A 17,844-nucleotide genomic window follows, 5' to 3' on the forward strand; every position below is an offset into this window, starting at 1 on the left:
CCTGGCAAAGGTAATCGAGAAAATCGTCAACTTGCAATTGGCCCGCCACCTGGAAGACAACAATATCTTGGACCCATCTTAGTCTGGATTCAGACATTACCACAGCACTGAGACAGCCCTCATCACCGCCACAGACGACATCAGGCGCCAACTTGACAACGGCAAAATATCAGCCCTCATCCTCCTGGACCTGTCTGCCCCCTTCGACACGGTCTGCCATCGCACTCTAAAGACACGCCTCCTAGAAGCCGAAATCCAAGAGAAGGCCCTTGACTGGACCACGTCTTTCCTCTCCTGCAGAACCCAGAGCGTCCTCCTCCCACCCTTCCGATTGGAAGCCACCGACATCATCTGCGGCGTCCCCCAGGGCTCATCCCTCAGCCCGACGCTGTTCAATGTCTACATGGCCCCCCTCGCACAAGTGGCCCGCCACCACAGCCTCAACATCATCTCCTACGCCGACGACACCCAGCTCATCCTCTCCCTCACCAAGGGCCCACACACCGCCAAAACCAACCTCCATGAAGGAATGAAAGCCGTCGCCAACTGGATGAGTAGCAGCCATCTGAAGCTGAACTCGGACAAGACAGAGGTTCTCCTCGGACCCACCCCCTCAGCCTGGGACGACTCCTGGTGGTCGACCACACTGGGAATAGCACCAACACCCACTGACCATGCACGCATCCTAGGATTCATCCTCAACTCCTCCCTCTCCATGTCTAAACAGGTCAATGTCGTCTCCCCCTCCTGCTACAACACCCTCCACATGCTCCGCAGGATCTACAAGTGGATCCCGACCGAAACAAGAAAAAACGGTGACACAGGCCCTTGTCAGGAGCAGACTGGATTACGGCAACGCTCTCTACACAGGAATCCCAGTCAAACACCTAAGACGACTACAACGCATCCAAAACTCCTCCGCCCGACTGATCATCAACATTCCCCACCGCAGCCACATCACCCCTCACCTGAGAGACCTACACTGGCTCCCCGTCGACAAGAGGATCACCTTCAAGCTCCTCACCCACGCACACAGAGCACTCCACAACGCTGGACCAGCCTACCTGAACAGCAGACTCAGCTTCCACACCCCCACCCGCCAGCTCCGCTCCGCCAGCCTCGCCCTTGCCGCCGTCCCCCGCATCCAACGAACGACCTCCGGCGGCAGATCCTTCTCCTAACTCGCCGCCAAGACCTGGAACACCCTCCCTACCTACATACAGCAGACCCAAGACCTACTCGCCTTCAGAAGACTCCTCAAGACCTGGCTCTTCGAACAGTAGCAGCACCCCCTCCCCTCAGCGCCTTGAGACCCTCACAGGTAAGTAGCGCGCTTTACAAGTTCTCTGAATTATTGATTGGTTGTGTTCATATCGCAGACTCAAGGAGGCGTATTTACAAGCCCCTTGCGCCACTGGGGCATCACTTTTAATATGGGAAAACCCGATGTACCGGTATCGCAAGGGGCTTGTAAATAAGCCCCAAAGTGTTGTTTGCTGAAAGAGTCTTCTGGAAACTTACCTTCCTCTCCATTACCATGTTTTAAATGCCACTTGTGAGCATCCTCAGAAGACTTTCGTTTTTCACTGGACAACATGACGTTCTGGTTCCATCCAGGCGAATGTGCAACTGTTATATTATTTTGGGTCGCGGGCCTTGAAGAGCTTATATACGAAGTACGCTTTGCAACAAGATCTGAAAATGAGGATATGGTATGATATTTAGGGTATTAAATGTACAGAACAGACACGTTATAAAGGGTGATATTAACGTTTATTCTTTTTAGTTCATGGGTGAATGGTGGTGCAAAACCAAGGCGTGAGGACCCAATATGCATGAAAATCACTAGAAGAAACTCACCTCTCAACTCGAACCTCTTCAGCATGTCTATGAGGGTCCTCGCCCTCGGCGTGAAGACTATCGCCTTCCTCACAATCATCCTCAGGTACATGTAGGGTGGCACTGGGTAGGAGAAGATGAGATGGGTTCTGCTCACTTGGGTAGAGCTGCCTCCACTCTGGTGGTACATGCACGACCACTGCTGCAAAGGTTCCTATAGAGGGTGAAGAGAAGAGATTACCAGCTAGAGTCTGTTAGTGTAATGAAATGAGGAGGATATTCCAACTGAGTAATAAGGTAATATTGCTTTTATTGAACAGACTGGTAAAGATATGTCCGTAAGATGAGCCTGGGTCTTAACGGTCATCGCTGGAATCCCGAACACAGCAGTGTTCTTGATTCCAGAAATGACAGCACAACACCACACATTCCCCTTCTTAAAAATATTTAAATAAACAAATAACAGTAAAATACAGAAAATTCAAATAATAATTAAATACTGAGTTTAACAAGAAAACATCTTTCATATATATAACATTAAGCTAAAAAGAATTACAAAGAAAGCAGAATAACACCTAACATGCCAGTATAAACAAATCATTAATATTTAAATCATACTACTAGTCAAATGTATAATCCTTATACCATACAGGATTTTGTCGTTTTCTTTGTACACGTTGGTTATGAGAATTTTCACCAAATGAAGTGGTGAACTTTCTCCAATTTTTTGCATTATTGGCAGATTTAGAATATCCTGAGATACATGAATCATTAAACTTTTCTCTTGGCCATAACCACAGAGGTATCTTAATTATCTTAGGCATACTCCACACATTGCCATCAGATAACTCTACCACCTATCTTCCAACACGTATTACCTTTAATGGACCGGAGTACCGTGACACTCCTGATTTGACTAATCTGCCTTTCTTAACACGTACCCAATCATTGACATTTACTTGTGTAGAAATATCTTGGCAATAATCTTTAGTTTTGTCCTTGTCAACAAATAAATATCTCATCCAAGATTGATTCATGTTAGAAATGCTCTTCCTTCCTCTTATTTTTTCAAAAGGAAATAAATCTCCCATACTCCTAGGAGTGTTCCTATAACACCACAAAATGTCACTTATAGTTTGTTTGCAATGTTTTCCATTTTGCAACGCTAATTGTAATCCTTCTTTAAATACTCTTATCCACCTTTCAACAATTCCATTACTCTGTGGATAACAGACAGAAGCACGTTTATGTCTTATTCCATGACATTTCATAAAACCTTTCATCTCAATAGATACAAATTGCACCCCGTTATCAGTTGTAATAGACACAAGAAAGCTTTCTCTTTCAAATATCTCATTTAAAAACTTTATCACCACACTAGAGGTAACATTAGAAGCAATTTTCACTTCTGCCCACTGTGACATTTGATCTATCAAAATAATGGAATACACTGCATTCTTATTATAACTCAAAGGCCAAGCAATATCTAATGAAACACATTCCCAAGCACGACTAGGTCTAGATATTGGTAAATGTTTATACGGAATGTGTTTTTGAGACCTATCACTTAAACAGCATTCTATGCAATCTCGGACTTTTCGTTCAATGGCTTTATCCATAGCTGGCCACCAAATTTCGCTCCTAATCCTTCTTTTCATGCTTGTCATGCCAGGATGACCTTCATGAGCCATGTCTAAAATATTTTGTTGTAACTCACAGGGCACAACCAATTGTAAACCTCTTAATAACACATCATCTTTTAGAGACAACTCACGAGCAATGAAAGAAAGGAAGAAGATTTTCAGACAAATCAGCTTTTCAACGCCATGATGATTTTACATATGTAATAACATCCCTCAGTATTGTGTCCTTTTCACATGCTAATCTCTTTCTCTTGAATACAACCTTTTGACACTTCACAAATGGAGACAACATTTTCCAAGTCATTATATTCCTCCACCATATTGTCATCAGGTGCAGGCAATCTCGATAGACAATCAGCCAAAATATTTCTTACCCCTGGAATGTATTCCACCTTAAAATGAAAGTCTTGCAACTTATATTGCGATCTTGCAATTCTTGAAGTTGCTTTTCCGCATCCTTTTGTAGTGAACAAATCAACTAAGGGTCGATGATCAGACCTAACTTTGAAAACAGTTCCATAAACATATTTTCGAAAATATTCAATTCCCCACCAACAAGCAAGGGTTTCTTTTTCCAAAGTAGAGTATTTACATTCCGCACCCCTTAATGGTCTAGATGCAAAACCAATGGTGATGGATTGACCTTTCTGATTCTGCATCAAAACCGCTCCAATGGCAACATTACTTGCATCGGTTATGATAATTGAATAATATGCTGTGTCAAATGTTGCCAAAGCAGGTGCAGATGCAATACTTTTCTTTAACTCTTTAAATTCCTTTATACAATTGTCATCCCACAAAAATGATACTTTTTTTTTCATTAAGAATCTCATGCTCATGGTCTTATCTGAAAATAATGGAATACACTTCGCATCATATTCGGCAAGTCCCAAAAAAGATCTGAGTTGGTCCTTATTCTCAGGATCAGGAGCTAATTCAATGGCCTTGATCAAATTTTGTTTTGGAGAAATGCCCTTCTTACTTATTGAATGACCTAAATAATCCACTGATTACACACCAAATTTAAATTTTTCTTTTGTAAGTGTAAGCCCATTGTCTTGCAAAATGCACAGAACTTTATGTAGAATGTCAGTATGTTCCGATGAGTTGGATGCAAAAATCAAAATATCGTCCTGAAAATATAGGACCTTTTCAATGTCCTTAAACAAATTATGCATTACTCTCTGGAAAACAGAAGATGCTGATATTAAACCAAATGGCATTCTTTTGTATCTGAACGCACCTTCTGAGGTGATAAATGAAGTGAGATGTTTACTATTCTCGTGTAGTGCTATCTGGTGGTATGCATTAGATAAATCAAGGATAGAAAATATGGATGCCCCTTTCAATTTCGTGAACATCTAGTTAGTATTTGGCAATGGATGTCTGTCAACCCATAAACTGTTATTGAGCTCTCTTAAATCAACACATAATCTCACCTTACCATTAGGTTTGTGTGCAACAACTACCGGAGATATCCACTCCGAAGATTCTATTTCTTTAATGACATCCAATTCGCACAGTCTTTGGAGTTCTCTTTTTACAGCTTGTCTTAGATGCAAAGGGACATTTCTAACCTTATGAACTCTGGGTACAGCATCTTGTTTAAGAATGATCTTATGTACAAATTTCTTCAAAAGACCTAATTTAGAAGTAGAGATAACACTAGGAAATCTCCTTTCCCATTCTGATGCTGGATCAGATTTAACATTTAAAATCAAATCTGAATATCCACATACCTGATCCGGGTGATTAGGATCTAAGGTTATCATTAAATCTCTCTGTTGGGGCCAACCCAAAAGGCAAGAACCATCTTTTGCTACATAAACTTTAGATGAAATAGTTTTATCTTTGAAACTTATGGTGGTCGTAAAAAATCCTAGCACGTCGATGGGTTTCCTACCATTCCCAACTAACCTTATGTCTGGAGAAAATAAACTCAAATTTGGAAATTCTTTTATCCATTCTTCACCAATGAGAGTGTGTCTTGCGCCAGAATCAACCATAATACCTACATCTTTTCCACCAATGACTACAGTACAATAAGGAGCATCTTTGACATAAGTATTAACTTATAAACCGCTAAAAGAAATTCATCATCATCAATATCATTTTTAACTTCTTTTACACTTTCATCATTTTGACCTTTGCAATCAAAACTTTTACTCTTGAATTTATTCTTGTTCCTGCACATTTTTGTAAAGAGTCCTTTTAACTTACAATACCTACATACTTGACCTATAGCTGGGCACTTCCTGTCATTTGCCAAATGACCAGAAATACCACATTTAAAACAAACATATTCTTTTTTGTCTTGATACTGTTGACTTTTGTTTTTCTTCTTGTTAGAGACCTTTTCTTCATAGTTAGTTTTTTTTACAGCATTAACTTCAGATATCTTTTGCTCAGCAAGTTCCTTTAAACCAATTTTCATATCCTCAAAGTGATGAGCGATGTCTAAAGATTTGTCTAAAATTAGATCTTCCGTATCAAGCAGTTTTCCTTGAAGCTTGACACCGCAACTTTATGCACCATTTGATCGCGCAACATCTGATCATGAAATGTTTAATAGTTACACTTTGACGCTAGAATCCTTAAATCACTCATAAAAGAATCTATAGATTCATTAGCCAATTGTCCTCTACTAAGACATTGGTGACGAGAGACCACTTCATTAACTTTAATTATGTATTGTTTGTCCAATTGTTTAATGGCCTCTTCATAAACATCAACCTCATCTTCAGATGATGATACTCTACTGTTACTAGGAGGTAGATGGCTTAGAACGTGTCTTCCTTCTGCACCTAGACAATGTTTTAAAATTGCTAATTTGCGTTTATCCGTATAGATATCGCCACCAATTGCCTCAATATAGGCTTGAAAACCTTCTTTCCAGCGTTTCCACTCCAAAATGGGTTCACCAAATGAAGCCAAGAAAGGTGCAGGAGTTGAACATTTTTCCATTGAAAGTGGTGTCCATAAACAATATTAAAGTATCAAAAAAAAGGTATGTGTTTTATAACTTATTAATATTCAATTGAGATATGAAGAATATTTTTTTCTTTAAATGTACACATAAATATTCTCCAAATTGAAAATGTGCAGTTTTTCTTAACTTATTTTAATATGTGCACAAAGTAGTTAAGTAATAGATATACAGTTGTTGTTATAGTTAATGTCTTTAAAATTCATTTCTCCATCGTGTACTCGACATTTATATGACAAAAAGAAATGTCCGCCGCGTTGCGCATCCTTTTTCTAATGCATGCCAGATCTAAAATGGCTAACACGTTGTTTCTTGTATCCCAAAGTATGGCCGCCGTACGTATCAACGTTCTGATGTCATGCATAAGCTATGCATCAGCTGAGGCCTTGAAATCAGTTCCCAAAGTTTGACCGCAGCACGCTATGACGTTCATATGTCATGTATCACAGCTGGAGCATGCCCAGTTTGACGACAGCACGATTGCCGAGAAATCCTTAAAAAATGGGTAAAACACTCACCGAGTGTCTTCGATGGACGCAATTTTCACAGGATGTTACCGGGTATGGACATCTACCTTCCGGAAAATTACCCGACATCCACGTAGTAATTTCTATCCGACAGCAACCTGATCTGCAGATAGCAGGACTCCAGGCTCCACAGTTCTTCTCCGATCGTCGCCAGTGAAATGAGGAGGATACTCCAACCGAGTAATAAGGTAATATTGCTTTTATTGAACAGACAGGTAAAGATATGTCTGTAAGATGAGCCTGGGTCTTAACTGTCATCCCTGGAATCCCGAACACAGCAGTGTTCTTGATTCCAGAAATGACAGCACAACAACACATGTAACCAATGGTTGAGTGGCCTTTTACTACAGATTTTGACTCTCATAAACTGATAGTGCTCGGGCTGAACCAGTCACAATGCAATCATGTTATCATATGTGAAAGTATGAAAAGCTGAGTTGAAGCTTCCAGAATTCCAAATTGTGGTCTGCAGATTGTATCTACCATCATGGTAGCAGATGCAATAACCAACTGAAATATCCTATTGACCTGAAAAGGGTTCTACACCATTCACAAATCATTGGAAGCAGGATTGCTTTTTTACTTTTCTGCACTCAAAAGGTGCACAAAACTCAAAGTAATTTGTTTGTGAAATTAAATTCATTATTACAAAACAAAATAAAAGGACTGGATAAATTATTTTACATATTTTACACACACACACCACATGCACGCATCACACCGTAGCAGTAGCCACTATGCAGTTCTTACATGTATTTAGCTATGCAGCACATTAGCCTGGGTGCTGAAACATCGACTGTTCTTTAACAGGGAGGGAAAGTAAGCACCAAACGGCGTGACAAACTAGGAATGGGAACACATGGAGAGAAATATTGCCTTTCAGTGGGAAATGGTATAGTTCAAAGCTCAGTTTTTAAAATAAAATCTGGGCCCTCGGTGGTCATATCACCGAAAATACAAGATTTGAAAAAATATTACTGTCTACGGGTGCTGGTGGAAGACAATTTCTATGGACTGGAATCTAGAGAATGCTAAAGTGATTCTGGTATTTTACTAACCTCAGCTGGTCGTTTTCTATCAAGAAAGTTTAATAGAGGCAGTTGCCAGAAAAATAAAGAAAAGAAAGTCCCTCAGCAGAAAGCAATTCTTATATTTTACTGACCTCTACTGGTCATTTTCTATCAAGACAGTTAAATAGAGGCAGTTGAACAGAACAAAAGTCCCTAAGAGGAAGCAGACAAATCCTAGGGCTGATCTCCAGAGCCCCCAAAGTACATACACATATAAGTATATACTTAAGTATATACAAGAGGTCTTGAATACTCAACCTAAATAAAAAAAGGGGGGGGGGGGTCCTAAAACACTTTTTCCCTTGCATGTTTCCATGGAAAAAATTAGACAATGATACAAGAACAACAGATGAATAGAATTACACAAATTTGGAAGAAAGCTAAATATTTACCCAGAAACTATGTTTTTTGTGATTTGGGCAAAAATCTGTCCAGCCATTTTAGCGAAATTAAGGCTCAAAATGTAGAGATACCTGTCCCACAGGACCGACATCTGAAGTAATTGAAGTAACTATAACTTGCGCCCCCACTATGCACAGTGTTGACATTAATTATGCCAATTATGTTTATTTTTATTTGGCCCAGCCACCCCAGAAAGTCCAGAAGGTCAGGGTACCTCTCATCCTATACCTTATTTTCTTTTCATTTTCAGCACATGGGGACCGACTCCCAGTGTCCTGTAGTGGCGGTTGCAATATTTCTTCTCATGTTGCACTAGGCAACCAGAGCACAAGCTCCAGTGGGACTCGCAGGAGCTTCTCACTCCTGCTGGAGCTAGGCGGTTGATGGGGGAAAAAAAACCTCTGCCAATCATATCACTTGACTATTGGACTCTGCATGCCCCTTGGACACCTGCCAGAGTCCTGTGAACCCAACTGTCCAGGTATTTATAAACTTTGAACCTCAATTTCTTAAAAACTACTCAAAGGATTTACACCAAATCACAAACAGCACACTTTCTGGGTAAAGATTCAGAGCCATATTACGAGTTTGGCAGTCCTCCGGTTGGCCTGCCACCACAGTGCCGACAGGAGGACCGCCAAGTCCATACTACGTCCGACAGCCGGATTACAACTGTAATCCATGGCGGGTGGGTGGTGCTGCGGTGGTGTCAGCGGACACTGTCTAAGACTCATAGGAGAGCCTCAAGACAAACCTCCACCGTGAGGACACCACAGCACATACCTGCACGGTATGGAATACACTATGTCATGCATTTCATACCATGCAGGAAATGGGGTGCAATATGAGGGGGGCACAGCATGTTCCCCTGCAGGCACCCCTAGGCCCAGAGGTGGCAGGGAGCCCTGTTAGGGTTCTGTTAGTTGCCTCACCACAACCCTTTTCATGGCTGGCTCACCACCATGGGAAGGGTGGTGGTTTGGAAACTCATAATATGCTCGGCGGTGCTGCAGCAACACTGCCAGCATATTACTACGCCTGGTTGCCACCAGTATGGCGCAGGATCCTAGATCGTGACAGAGGCGACGGTCCTGTGGTGGTCCGACCACCACACTCCTAATGGGGTGCATGATCCCTCAGTGGTCAAACTGGCACCGCAAGTACGGAGTACTCATAATAAGGCCCTTAGTTTCTGCAAAATTTGACGTCATTCCTTGCAGCCATTTTGTCTGTATCCTGTTCTTCAAAAGGTCAGTCCATCAAGTGTGGGCCGGGTAAAAGGAGGTTGTCCCAAAAAGCTTTTTTCCACATGCAATTTCCATAGGAATTTTTGAACAGAGATACAGAGAAAACGATTAAACAGAATTACACTAAATTTGGCAGAAAATAAGATTTTTACCCAGGACTCATGCTTTTGTGGTTTGGTGTAATCTGTTCTGCTGTTCTAGAGAAATTAAGATTAAATAAATAGCGATATCTAGGAGGTTGAACCCTCTAGACCGCAAATTTACAAAAAATTGAACTTTTTGATTGGCCGTGAGGACTTTTCTTCCAGTTGGCTGCTTCGGTGCCGGGGGACCGAACAACTTCATTGGCTGACGGCAACATGAAAGAAAATGTTGCATCCAGGAACTGTAAAAACGCATAAGGGGCAGAGTAGGGGGTACTCTGACTCTTGATCATTGTGAACAGGTCCCAGCAGAGCTTTCAATGGCCTCAAAATTACCTATTTTCTATTATGGCAGGCAAGTTCTGTAGTATTTCACAACTCTCACAGGAGTTCTGTGGGACACCGTGCGTTCATCTGTGTAGTTCCGTGGGCCTCTGGTAGGAGGCATTGTGGACCTCTTTGCTCCTGCGGGAGTCCCGGGGAATAAAAAAATAAATGGAAATGGAGGTCCAGGTGAGGTGGGGGTTCACAGCCGGTTGGCCGTTAATGGGTTGTTGGCCACTGATAGGGTTTGGGCAGAGGCCCTGTAGACAACCCCATGTCGCACACATCCAACGGCCAAAGGCCATGTGCAAGAAGGGGTTGACCGCAGGCATATTGTAATAAGATCTTACTTTACCATATCAAAAAACCCACAGAAATACACAGAAAAAAATCTAAGGTAAAAGTGGCGTTATATATTGATCTTCTAATAATAAAAAATAATGTCTTAAAACCAAAAAGCACTGAAATTCACTAGTAAGTTACCTAAGTATAACTTGAACTGCTATGATGCAAACATTATGACCTCACATATCACATCACTGATGACATCTGAAATCTATGGAGGTATAAGTTATACTTAGGTGACTTACATCATGATTTTATGGTTCTGTTAGGTTTTTTTGTGGTGTTGACTGAATATTATTACTTAAAATGGTTTGAATGGAGATGTATTTATGAAGCCAGCAAACAATGTGCTGTGGGTTTCTGAAGGATGTTCTCTTTAAAGAAGGTTTTCCCTCCATCATCATTAGTGACAATGACATGCAGTTTACGTCACATGAAATGACTGACAAGTTTTTTGGAAGCTGTGAATATTAAACATAGATGCACTGTATTGCATCACCTGTAAGCCACTGGTTTACATGAAAGACGTAATCAAATTTCAAAGGAATGCCCACAGTGGGTGGTTGCTTTAAATTGTGATATACTTGTTGAGTCCATGACGTAGGTACATTGAACTGCATCGCCACCGGTCTTAAATAAAGTGTTGTTTTATTTGTTGGGTGAGAGACATGTTGTATGTGTTTTGTGTCCAGAATGATTACATTCCTTACACAAGCGCATAAATAAGAGTAGCGATACCAGATAGAGGGTGTGTGATACTATAGATGACAGAATTACCAAAAATCCTGTCACATACAAGCAGTACTGTGATGCAAGACGTATTGTGCAACCGAAGGTGAAATATTGGGATACTTTCAGAATTAGGAAACTGTTGGATTCTGGAGTGCTCAGCTTGTGGGTTCTCTGAACTCACTGCGTGGAACGTGGAATGTGGGGGAATCAGCAGTTGCTGCCAGGAGCTGGGGAGATCCAACTGACTAAAGCGAGTTGGCAACTTACGTGTGTGGCACTTCTTTTCAGTAGCGACGAGGAAGAGATCACCGACGAGGAAGGGATCACCACTGAAAAGAAGACTTGTGCATTGTCTCTACCGATACTAGCAACATTGGTTTGAGAGCTGTCCTCATGCAGACTCATGTGACTGGCTTTAGGAGACCATAGTGTTTGCCTCCAGAACACTTTGGGGGAGGAAACACTTATTCTACAATTGAGAAAGAGGCCCAGGCTTTGTGGTGGGGTGTGAGGTACTTCTGGAATATCTTGTGGTGCAATGAATTTGTTCTTAGAATGGATCATAAGCCCTTAGTAGTCATTTTTTCTACTAAAGGTGGCGGTAGGGCCACTCCACGAATAGCTAAGGGCAATACAGACTGCAAGAATTTAATTATTGTCTGGAGTAGTTGGCAGGTGTGAAGAATCATGTAGCAGATTGTTTTCCAGGTTCACTCTCACTGAGAGTGTTGGCAACACACCTACGGATGATCTAGATATAGTGCGTGCAGTTGGTGCTGTGGTTGATACTGTTAAGGGTGCCTTTTCTGAGCTAGAATGGTTGCAGGCTGTGTTTGAAGACAACACAATCAAAATGATGGCATATTTTGTGGCACCTGGTTGGCCCAAAAACAAGGATTTAGCTCCTGAATTGATTCCATTCACAAGAGTTGGCAGAGAGATGTCCATCGTCGATGGAATCTTGCGCAGGGGGGCTTATTGGTCGTTCCTGTGTGCATGCACAGGAAGATTTTAGATTTGGCCCACGAAGGCCATTTTGGTATTTGCTCCCTGAAACGCAGGGTTAGGGAAGACTTCTGGTGGCCGGGCCTGGAGAGGTCCATTGAACATTACGTTCGGGACTGCTGTCCATGCGTCCTGAGCGACAAAACTCAGGTGAAATATCCCTCTCCCATCAATCCCATTACTGTGAAGAACTTGTCTTGGTGAAAATTGGCTTTTGATGTAGGTGAACCTTTTGGGGTCACTGGGAATTCTCCTATGTATGCGTTGGTTTTGGTAGACTACATGTCCAAATTGCCTGAGGAGAAGTTTGTGGACAACGTCAATGCCACAAACATCATCAATTTTTTCAAGAGGTGTTTCTTTGTGAGGGGTTTCCTGAGGAACTAGTGACTGATAATTTCACTCAGTTGGAGTCCATGGAAATGCAGAATTTTCTCAGGGAACATGGCATCAAGAACAGTCTCACTCCTCTCTAGTACCCCCGCAGCAATGGTCTCGTTGAGTTAATGAACTGGGTCATCAAGTTAAAGTTAGCCTGGGTTAATGGTTTGCACTGGAGGTTGGCGATTCCTGACATGTTATGGGGGTAAGGACCCCTCCTCACATCCGTAGTGGCATGCCTCCTTTCACCCTACTCAAGGGAACAGTTGCTGATTCCAAGTTAAGCAAGGACTGGATACCAGGAAGGAGGTTGATTAGTGTAAGTTGGGCAGAGTGGCTGATGTCAGAGCAGTGGTACAATCAAAGTATGGAACCAATTGTGTTAAAGCTTCCCCTGTTTGAGTTGGAGATTGGGTGAGGACCAAGAAACCCAGATTTCTTCATAAGGGGGCTTCTCGGTTCTCAGCACCTGTAAGAGTGAAGGAGGTGAAAGACCATGTGGTGGTGTTGGAGAATGGGAAGACGTGGAATAACTGTGCTTTCTCTGTAGTACCGGGGTCCAAGGCTCTGTATGTTAGTGAGAAGATGGGTGTGCATTCGGATCACACTTCTTGCAGGGACATTCCTCCTGGAACGAGTGTCCGTTCAGATTGCACTCCCTGCAGGGAAATTCCTTCCAGGATGAGAGTCACCCCTGCCAGGTTCCAAGATTACGTTATGTATTAGATTCTGTATTGTTTTCTTCCATTTTGCGGTATGTCATTGTTTTTATTTCAGTTTTCTCCATCTATTTTGTTCATCATTGTTATACTTTTTGTTGCCTTGTGAAGGGGGGGGGTTGGGTTCTGGAGTGCTCTGCTAGTGGGTTCTCTGAGTCCCCTGCGTGGAACACGGAATGTGGGGGAATCGGCAGTTTCTGCCGGGAGCTGTGGTGATCGGACTGAATAAAGCAAGTTGGCAACTTACGCTTGTTGCACTTCTTTTCAGAAATCCACCAAACCGGAAAAGAAGGAGCCTATTTATTTTAAATCAGGTGTAAGGGAAGTTTTGGTTTGCTAGAGAAGTAGGAAGTGTGGGAACATCAGCAGAGTTTGGAAATTAACTTTTCTGTGAATGTGGTGATGGGAAAAGGAATCAGTCTGTGATTACTTGAAGGCTTACTGGATGGACGTGTGCTACAAAGTGTCAGTTTGACAAGTCAAGTAATCAATCAGTCATTTGTGAAGTGCAGCACTGCCACCCTGGGGGTATCTGGGTGCTGTCTTCCAGCCGAAGAGCCACGTCTTGAGTTTCTTTCTGAAGTCTGCTAGCGAGCAAGTGAACTTCAGGGACTCAAGACATCTCTTCATAGTGAATTGACCAACGTTGCTGAAGTTTATGTAGGTCCTGATGTGTCAACTGTGAGTAGTAAGGTGTAGTTCCCCCCTCGCATGATCATAGCACGGGCCATTTGAATGTGTCAAAGAAAGAGGCTAGTGTAGGCTGTAGTGGGGAATGCAACTGATGTTGTGATGGGCCTACTCTCGCCGGTGTACTCAGAGGACGATCAAGCATGGAGATTATGTTTTACATAGTTTCCTATTATGTATTAGAATATTCCCTCTGCGTTTTATGTTTTGCAGTGGCTGCAATGTTCATTTGTTTGTATTTTTACTCTTTGTCTTTGTAATAAGGAAGGATTGTTATGGAGACATTACTTGGAACGTGGTGGTTTCAGTTCCTCCCTCACAAAAGGCATCTTTGTTCACAGTGCACAAGAAGAGAAACGCTCAAATGTATGTGGTGGTTGGGGCAGTTGTTGTGGGTCTCCTCCGATCATGCTTGACTCTACCCACCGACATGAATAAATGTCACTTTATCAATCTATGTGTGTCACAACCCGTCATTACCAGCAGGGGCGTAACAAAGGCCCCCACAGACCCCGCAGTGCGGGGGGCCCGAGCTCCAGGGCGCTGAGCTCCAGGGGGCCCCCTCAGCAAAGTATGCTGGCTTGAGAGCTCCTGAGTGAGCCGGAAGGGTGGCCCTCTCTGTACTTTGCAGGGGGCCCCCTCAAGTTTTGTTACAACATTGATTACCAGCCCTTATTTTGCCAAAGAGCCCTTGGTTCTGTCCCCCTACTAGGTGGAAGAGCCCTTTGTTCTGTGTCACTGTCTTGAAGAAGAGCCCTTTGGTTCTGGCTCAGTGTAATCCACCCACCCAAAGTACTCAGAGTAAGTATCAAATCTGTAATGCTGCAAATGTAGGGGTCCCTCAGGAATCTGCAAAGGCCATCTTACCTTTCCTTTTGTTCGTCGCATTTCATATCCTGTCATGGTGATTTCACTGTTGGTAAAAACAAAAACACAAAAGTAAATGGTTACTCTATCCAAATGAAGCATTCTCTGTGATCTAAACTGTAAATCATAAGAAAATGAGTTCATCATACCTGGTTGTGTGGGACTCTTGTGCTCTGTGTGTGCTAAATCACATGGTTTTGAACCCAACCCCCTTACTAATATTAAGATGCAATATACACTCAAGTGTGGGTAACAAGTACATTTCTTTAACATAAGTCCAGGTGATGTTGCTTGATCGAATCTAGAACTCTGGTCTGAGAGTTGGAAGTAGTTACCAATGGAGGAGTCCTATGCCAAGGGGCATTTTGTGTATGGGGCAAACCTCAGCCCAAGAAGGCTGCTTTGAAGAGCTTAGAGAATTAGCTGTCTGCTGTCCATATCTTCGGGGGTTTGCATCTCATGATAATTACTTAAAAAATGCATTACCATTAAATTTATAATAATGTTTTCATGTCCTCTCTGTACCTTTTGGCTTTGGGCGGAATCTGGTGCAAGCTTACAGTTGTTCTATATGTTTTTTATCGCAGTATAAACAAGACAGACTGAAAGAACTCATCAATAGAATGCCCTTCGTGTAGTGTGCAGTAAAGAATGCAATAGATATTGTAGGTGGATTCAAAAAATCACACAGCACTTCTGCATTCTTAGGCAACTGGCAAGCTGAACGGCGAGAAAGGCTCTGTGATCAGGTCCTTTAGCCCAGTGCAAATAAGACTTTGATGCATTAATTTTGTCAGACTGAATTCCTGTTTCAATGCTTTTAGAATTCTAGAGTTTTATTCAGAATCTTTTATACCATATACTTAAATTGTGCTATTATAAGCTTAACGAAGCACCCTAAATGAATTGGTCCGAAATTTCCGCTTTTCACTCCATGGTCTGCTCATGATATCCTTACTTTGGGAAAGCTATGGCAGAATACACCCACCAATTACAACAGAATCCCCAAGGAGGAAAGCATATCCCGCTGGGGTCTCAACATGTGGGGAATTCTTTCAGCCTTTTTTCTTACTTATTAGAACATTGGAATGTTGGGAGCTCCACTGAAGACAATGAATTGGCCCGGAGCTTACCATGGCCGGCATAAGCCTTCTGCTTCTACATTCCAATGTTAGCCTTTCTGTTTCTCCCTTTTAAATTTTAGTACAGTCTGCCATCAGTGGGTGGAATGTTCTAATAGCCTTACAGCTCTTCTGCGTCGGGCTACATCGGTTGTTAAATGCCCTCTTCCCTGTTATAGGCCCTCGGTTTTGGCTCAAGCCTATAACTTGCTTAAGGACATTTAACAACCAGTATAGCCCTCGGCAGTGGGCTTAAAGGCCATATTGACACGGAGTTACCAGAAATTCTATAAATTGCTTTCAGTGTTTCCCCCAATACAGCAATATTTCTTGCCAAACCTCTACCTGATTCTGTAACTGAAACACGTTTAACTTGGGGCAGGTACCAGATAAAACAAAAAAGAGGCCAGTGTAAATGATAAACACCACTAATTGAGCATATTAAAATGTGTTTACAACCACTGATATCTTTTTATTACGATATGTATTTTTATGTGGTAACTACATTTTATCACTTCCCTCCTTTTCCTGCAATATATATCCAGGGCCACTGAAATTATGAATATTGTGGCTGTAGTGTTTTCCGCATAATGATAGATTTGCCACACTCGTCACATAACCCATCATCTAAGGCATAACCTGCAGATTTTAACAAAAAATAGTTTCTACCTCAAACAGATCAAACGTTATGGGAAACTCAGTGACACATGTTGCCAGTGCAGTGAAAGGCCCTTGACTCCCAAAGGCTGACTGGTCGCGTTTCTGTTTATTGCTATATTCGTGTGTTAAACTGGTACTAATGACGTGAAACCTTTGGTCACAAAGTGTTAACCAGGGTAAAAATGAGAAAATAAGGAAATAATACTATTGCAAACTGTGCAGCATTATGCTGCATAAGTTGGATTTTCCTTCCCCATAATTTAGTCAACCCTGTCACATAATTTGATCCTCCCTTGCAACATAATTCCAATGGTCCTAACTAAAGTCCTCTTGCTTTTCCTGTGCCAAAGTCTTCCAGGCAGCCAGATTTATTGTGTTAATACTAGAGCTATAAACCCGGATATCTCTCGCTTTCTGTCATCCGACAATCCCCCAAATCGTTGTGCTGAATGAAAACCTGACACCTTTCTTAAGTGAATGAGGTACAAAAAGAGATATTTCGTGGTAACACAGCATGAACCGATCGGCTGGAGGTGGGAAAGGGGCAATGGCGCAGGAGTAAAACTTACCTTTCTTCCCTTCCTCCTGAGAGGAGAGAGAGACCCGCACAACATGGGCAGAGCAGAGACATGGCTGAGACGGGCACATTCCGCCTCGGTACCTATACACCTGTATCTATGCACCGCACCTCTGCCACAAAGGTTTTGGAGTTGTAATGTTCTCATTAAAAATGATATTGAAATCCCAAATACACTCACCCTGCCTTGCACGAGATAATTAACGTTCGACTGTCATCACAAGCAGCAGCCTCCGTAGTGCTCACCTCTGATGCCTCTGGAACCGAACCCTGAGTGCGTCACTTCCCTCCCTCTCTTTATAAGAAGCTGAGCCTCTCACGCAAGAGATGGAATCCTTCCAAGTGCGGAATTTCCGCGACGATTTGGGAGGTGCCACTAAACTGACAGGTAAGCAAGACAAGTATATGTAGGAATTTTGATTGAATATCTGGGTGGGGCTTCTTGGCTTACAAGTCTTGAGCAATTCGTCGACAGGTTTTTTAGAAAGTAATGGCGTCACCGAAAAGTGACGTTGTCCTTCCAATGTTGGCACTGCCCTTCCACGCCCTTAGTCTTTCCGACAGGT

At 42.4% G+C, this 17,844-nt stretch overlaps 1 protein-coding gene across 1 annotated transcript in view; it reads right to left on the bottom strand.

The window, feature by feature from the left end:
* The window catches only part of LOC144791972 (uncharacterized), an 89,207-nt gene extending 71,579 nt beyond the window's left edge, over nt 1-17,628 (bottom strand). Inside the window, exons 1-4 of the mRNA XM_078666833.1 lie at nt 17,525-17,628; nt 14,921-14,966; nt 1,861-2,053; nt 1,522-1,695 (exon numbers count right to left, since the gene is read on the bottom strand). Of these exons, the coding sequence (XP_078522959.1) occupies nt 1,522-1,695; nt 1,861-2,053; nt 14,921-14,956 (403 nt within the window). The 5' untranslated portion in view covers nt 14,957-14,966; nt 17,525-17,628. The remainder of the gene's footprint in view (nt 1-1,521; nt 1,696-1,860; nt 2,054-14,920; nt 14,967-17,524) is intronic.
* Nucleotides 17,629-17,844: the final 216 nt, after the last annotated feature.

The sequence above is a fragment of the Lissotriton helveticus genome, chromosome 11 (assembly GCF_964261635.1).
Source record: "Lissotriton helveticus chromosome 11, aLisHel1.1, whole genome shotgun sequence".
Taxonomy (NCBI): domain Eukaryota; kingdom Metazoa; phylum Chordata; class Amphibia; order Caudata; family Salamandridae; genus Lissotriton; species Lissotriton helveticus.